The 5,955-nt window shown below is 33.7% G+C and overlaps 1 protein-coding gene across 3 annotated transcripts in view; it reads left to right on the top strand.

The window, feature by feature from the left end:
- The first annotated feature begins 1,576 nt into the window (after positions 1 to 1,576).
- The window catches only part of LOC105457589, an 8,165-nt gene continuing 3,786 nt past the window's right edge, over positions 1,577 to 5,955 (top strand). For all 3 annotated transcript variants that reach the window (XM_011702338.1, XM_011702339.1, XM_011702337.1), the window contains exon 1: positions 1,577 to 4,041. In XM_011702338.1, coding sequence (XP_011700640.1) covers positions 1,837 to 4,041 — 2,205 coding nt within the window. In that variant the 5' untranslated portion in view covers positions 1,577 to 1,836. The remainder of the gene's footprint in view (positions 4,042 to 5,955) is intronic.

The following is a 5,955-nucleotide window of genomic DNA, read 5'->3' as shown; positions in this document are numbered from 1 at the left end:
TCGTGCGGTGTCCAATCGTGTGGTGTCCAATCATTCGGTGTCTAATCGTTCGGTATCCAATCGTGCGGTGTCCATTTGTTCAATGTTTGTGTCCATTCGTGCGGTGTCCATTCATTCAATGTTCGTTTCCAATCGTGCAGTGTCCAATAGTACGTATCCAATTGTGCGTGTCCAAACAATCAGTGTCCAATCATAACGTGGTTAATCGAGTGCCACCCGAATATTGGTATTATTTAGGGCTAGCAAGATCCACGGCGAGGACGTAAGAAAAATAAAAGTTTGCGCATGTTCCTGAATGAATGGAAGTGCGTGCGTGCGCGGGGCGGAATTTTCAACTTCGTTTTTTTCGCAAACGCTTAAGTAGTGTTTTTTATCTGTTTATCGACACTGATACCTATTGATACTATGAGTTTCGTAGAAATCCATTGGTATCACGTCGTACAGTTTCCTTGTAAGATCACTCTACACTTTTTTTCGCAGGATAATCTCCAATCAGGCCATAATTGTAGACTTAAAAAGATCTGTAGAGTGATCTATTGATCATATCAGTTTAACCTTGAGTATTGCCAAAATTCGTCAAGATCACATTAATTTTTTTAAATAGAATACCCTATGTTTGATTTCAGAATTTGATAACTAATGTCAAGAGCTTTACAAAACACAATGTATAATGAAGTTTATCTTCATTAAGTTCTTTTTAAGTTATAAAGCTTGAAAGTTATAGTACCTTTGACCTTGATTTTGGTGAAGCTATCCAAGGTCAAACTGATATAATCAATAAATAGTACTTTTTAAGCCCTACAACTATGATCCGAACATATTTTTTTAATTGGACCTTATTCTGCAAAGATAAAAATGTGTACGGATAGCCTCAGACACCCTATATATTGAAAAATGTTTATGATCTCTTTAGAGTTACATTTTCTTATAATCCCAATTTCTCCACAGCTATAACAACCTCCAATTTCGCTTCCATTTGGCGATCATTTTCCAAAGATCTCTGCTTCGATTTGCGCCGCCAAATACCGTAGAGCATTGGCAGGGCATTTCAGAGCACCGTAGTTCTGGATGGTTTTGAACCTGGATCCTCGGCACCTATAATATAATATTCCTATAATATAATGTAATAATTTTGTTATGTATAAAGACGTAAAGAATTAAATTCTTCTGAATGTTTACTTTCAAGATATTTCTTTTGAATATTTCTTTAAAAATGTACAAATCTGGAAATTAAAATTAAAAAAAATAAACAATAAGTGAAATGGACCGATATGGATAAATAACAATATATACATATTTACAGCAGCTCTTGTTGCCTAATAATATTTTATATAAAATATACATTTTCCAGTTTATGCATACGCGTGCCAATTATTTGTCGGTCTCAAAATGCACTTCTGAATTGAAGCTTTAGTTGTAATATTATGAATTAATAATAATTCACAAACAATTTAATAATATTGATCCTAACAAGCATCTTTACAACCTGTAAAAAATTTATTTAAAAAAATATTAGCCAAAAATTTTTGGTAATTTCTACGTTTTATATTTAATAATTATTTACTAAACATTTGTATATCAAAATTAATTCTTTTTTCAGATCATCACTCATCTATGCAAGTCTGGTTACATCTTACATTTGGATATTATTTCAACCATATTCATTGTCAACTTATCAAAGATGCTAAACGATATTAATGATTACATATAATGACAAAAAGAATAACAAAAATAAAAGATAAATGTGAATAAAAAAAGAAGCAATGAATCACATGAGAGAAAGCTGTAAAATAACATGGTGGTTGTGGAAAATAAATAGGCCAACCGGCCTGAGATATGCCAGCGATAACAATAATATCTCAACAATCCTCAAGAACATCATCATTATTGTCAGCTAAAATAGCGGAACTGCATCAATCATCATTATCGTCGTCGCTGTCGTTGTTGTCCTGGGATTGCCAGGTCTTCACGACACGACGCAATCTTTTTGTATCAGCGATTGTTGACTTACGTCCAAGTAAGGCAGTGCACTGTCCAAATTTGAATGCCTGCTTGGTAAATGAATCACGTTCCAGATATGATCATGTAAATTGTCAAACAATCCATTTTGGTTATGCGATTCCAATTAACATCGTGCCTGTTCAAAAGAATCCTGAGTTAGTCGAATTGGTGTTGGATCAGTCTGTCGAATTGAGTAATCAAGTGGTGAATTTTCTATTTAATCATCATCCGCAATTGTGTCAACAACAGCATTTTTATGACATGGCTGCCACAGCCAAGCATGATTTACGTCGAAAATTTCCTGCAGAAACATCAGCTTCCGGTGAAGAAGATATTGCCGCAATCGCCAAACAGATCAGTGATCATGCAGAGGCGATTTATCAGACGTGGAAAAGTCGCGGATTAGCACCGACGGAGATTCTAACTTGTCACAGCAATACAACTGCTGTTGACAAATTTGGTAGCACATTAACACCTTGCAACTCACCTACCGGGAATGCTGTGTGTGGAAATAATATAGGTGGCAAGACATCACCATCGTCTTCACTTGAACATTCTTCCCCAACAACGGTAGATATATTAGCACAAACGCCAAATCTAGACAATGGCAATCTTGAAAAACTAGTCAATAATTTTGTAGAAGAGGATAAAGCTAGAATAGCTGCTTCTAAAAAAAAATCACCATCTAAGGCATTACCATCTTCCATACAATTTGCCTTGCAGAAATTTGAAAGAAACTCTATGCAACAGCAACAGACGGTTATTGTCTCAAAGAATAATCTAATTGCCGATAACTCGAAGAAATTGTCAAGTGTCTTACTATCTCCTACTTCGTTTTTGAACAAACCGTCACAAATAATAAAACCTCAGGTTCCTACAAAGACGCCCAGCTCTCATCACTGCGAAGTCTTTTTGGAGACTATCGAAACCACTTTTCCAGTTGATTTGACATCTAATAGAATGACACAACAAAAAAGACCGACTAGTACATTAATTGCATCATCATCCACTGATTTCTCACTGAACATTAACTCATCGCATTCGACTTCAGGTTTGACAACTTGGCCATTGAAAAATAAATTAAACGATGTCAAAAAAATCGCAAATGTATCTTGCACATCAGCTGAAATATCTCAACATGAAGATATTACGAAAACATTGCAAGCGCAGAATGAAAAGAAATCGGTTATGGCAGAAATAAATTCACGATGTGCATATCTTGACGAAGTTGCACGAGAGGAAGAAAGACTGATAAATGCTTTAAAGACAGGTGCTGTAATCACCGAGGAACCAGAAAGGACAATAGCATGTTTGCGTAATAGACAGAAACCATCGGTCAAGCAAGAAAAACCAAAGGTTGAATCGGTCAAACAAATTATTATCGGAGGTCATAATTATCATGGAAACAGTTCGACAGTATCTAAGTCGAGAGCTTCTAGTTCTATAGCAAATATCACCAAAAATGGCAATGTTATCACTGCCGCCACTATACCTACTGATCAAGTTGTGTTAGTTAATGATACAAAATTACTCAGCAAGGATGATCTGTCCGCTATGTCGGCGGTTGACTATGCTAAGGTTAGATATCAGGCTGCTCAACAAAATCCACCTACCCAACAACGACTCGAGGAGCAACGAGCTTCCAACAATCCGTATAATAATTCTACTACAGAGCAATTGGTTTCTAGCACAAGAACAAAATTTGAGATGGAGATTCGAAAGGATAAGGATATTAAGGACTTGGATAAAGATTTAGTGACATCTAAATGGGGACCAAAAATTACTTCTCCACGGCCACGTCTAGAGCAGACTGTACCCCATCCAGAATTGACTAATCAACAAAAGCAGAATATAAGGACTGCTGTGGGAACGGGAACAGGCAACAATCCCGTCAGGCCGTTCCTTACTAGAGGTTCCGTGGCAGAGCGTGTACTCATTTTCGAAAAATGTCCGAGCGAGCTGCTGTTAGACAAACGTGGTCCACGACAACCGGCCATTAATACATGGAGAGGTAGTCATGAGGTGCAAAATAAAGCTCAGGTAATTTAATTTTTAATTTTTGTCAAAGAAATTTATTGAAACAGTTTTCATTTCATTTCATTATTTACATTATTAACAAAACATAACATAAAATCGATTTTAAATGAATTATAAGTGTGATCTCAGGACATCACTCTATAATTCTTTTACACTTGTTATATGAAAAATGATTAAAAAATCAGAGTACTCAAATATAAAATACATATATTAATATATTAAAATAACCGTGTACATGTAAGGATTATTTAAAATAAACGTTTATCCTTAAAATATTATATTTTTGCCTTAATTCTGAGATAGCTTTTTTTAAATTTTTTCCGAAATTTTTGAATTTGCTTAATTTAAAGAGATATGATAGCAAAATCAAAATACTTCAATTTGTTTAAAAATTATAAGAAGTTTAAAAATTCTAGAATATTCTTTAAAGTAAAACTAATATTATATTAAAATTTTAAACCAAATGACCGTGTGATTTTTAAGAAAAAAAAAAAAACTAAATTAGAATTTTATGCATGTAGTCTTATGACAGATGCATTATATAACTGATATATCACATAATTACATATATTTAAAATATTTGATATAAAAATTAATAATTAGAGCAAACCTTTTTTTACGTCTTTGCAAAACTTGAGCTCCAACTTTTTATATACAAGCAAGAAAGTGATGAAAGTAAGCATATAACCTCATATGGCCTCAGTTTATTTTTTTTTAGTGATTTTATCAATCACTTTTGCATACTAAATATCGTTTGTTTTATATTATTTCATTAGATATACACGTAGTTTTGATATTTCATCCAAATTAAGCAAATATTTATGATTTTGGGTGGGCCTTAGTGAGGCATCCCAAATTTTCGGCACTTTATTAACGAACTACCTTAAATTATTAAAAAAATATACATTAAAATACAACGGGCAAATGAGAATCAGGTGCAGTTAGTAGGGCTTAAGTAATCTTTTTAATAATGAAATCTACATACACATTTAGAAAACAAGTTTCCGAAAATAGACGTTTCGACTTCTCTTCGAGTCATCATCAGTATCTTCTCAATTAATTAAAATATATCCTGAACTCCATACAGTAGTCCATCGAGGAAACTGAGCGTGCATTCCACCTTGGTTATAAAGCCATGTAGTTTAAATAGCGAATAAATTCTGTAAAAGGACGTGTTACGCTCGTCTTACTTGTTCTAGATTTTTATGTGTCTTGAACTTACCGCAAGGAGTAGCAAAATATGAAGAAATGAAACGTGAATCATTGTAATCGTCGATGTGAGGAAATTTATCACATTAGTAGAATGACACAAATTTACAGATATAATTTTCCTTTCCTCTTGTATAAAGACGTTTTCACTTCAAACTCTCAACATGAAATGAGCGATATAAACGATTTCACATTACGTGTGACATTGGACATGAAGCTTTGAGATTATTTACAATCTGTTTAGTACTGATAAATAGGAATATTGTAACGTTTCTGTGTCTGATTGTAGGTTTAAGTCGTTATTCTGTTTTTTTATGTGTATCATTTTACACACTGGTCTTTTATGTAAAAAACGTTCCGTATCAATTATTTTCGTGTTATCCTAATCGAATTCATGCGTATAATCAGTGGTGTAGTCCTAAAAATAAAAGCGCCCTGGCGGTACTTGAAACGTAATAACAGAGAAGGGGGTGGTGATAAAGATATATATATTATTTCTCATATTTTTATGCATCAAAAATTTATTAAAAACTAAAAGTTTTTGGTATCTTTCTGGAAAACAAGCTTGGGGTATTACATGCATTATTGTAATATAAATTTACGTAAAAAGAGCTCACAATTCTTTTTTATCGCTCTTATCTTCCATTCCATGGAGAGCATGTCTTGACCGCGATTCATTTACAAAGGAATGTGTTAATAACCAACGTT

Source organism: Wasmannia auropunctata, unplaced genomic scaffold (assembly GCF_000956235.1).
Source record: "Wasmannia auropunctata unplaced genomic scaffold, wasmannia.A_1.0 LD335204.1, whole genome shotgun sequence".
In the NCBI taxonomy this organism is placed as follows: Eukaryota; Metazoa; Arthropoda; class Insecta; order Hymenoptera; family Formicidae; genus Wasmannia; species Wasmannia auropunctata.
The sequence above is the reverse complement of the archived record's forward strand: the minus strand, read 5'-3'. Positions and strand labels throughout refer to the sequence as shown.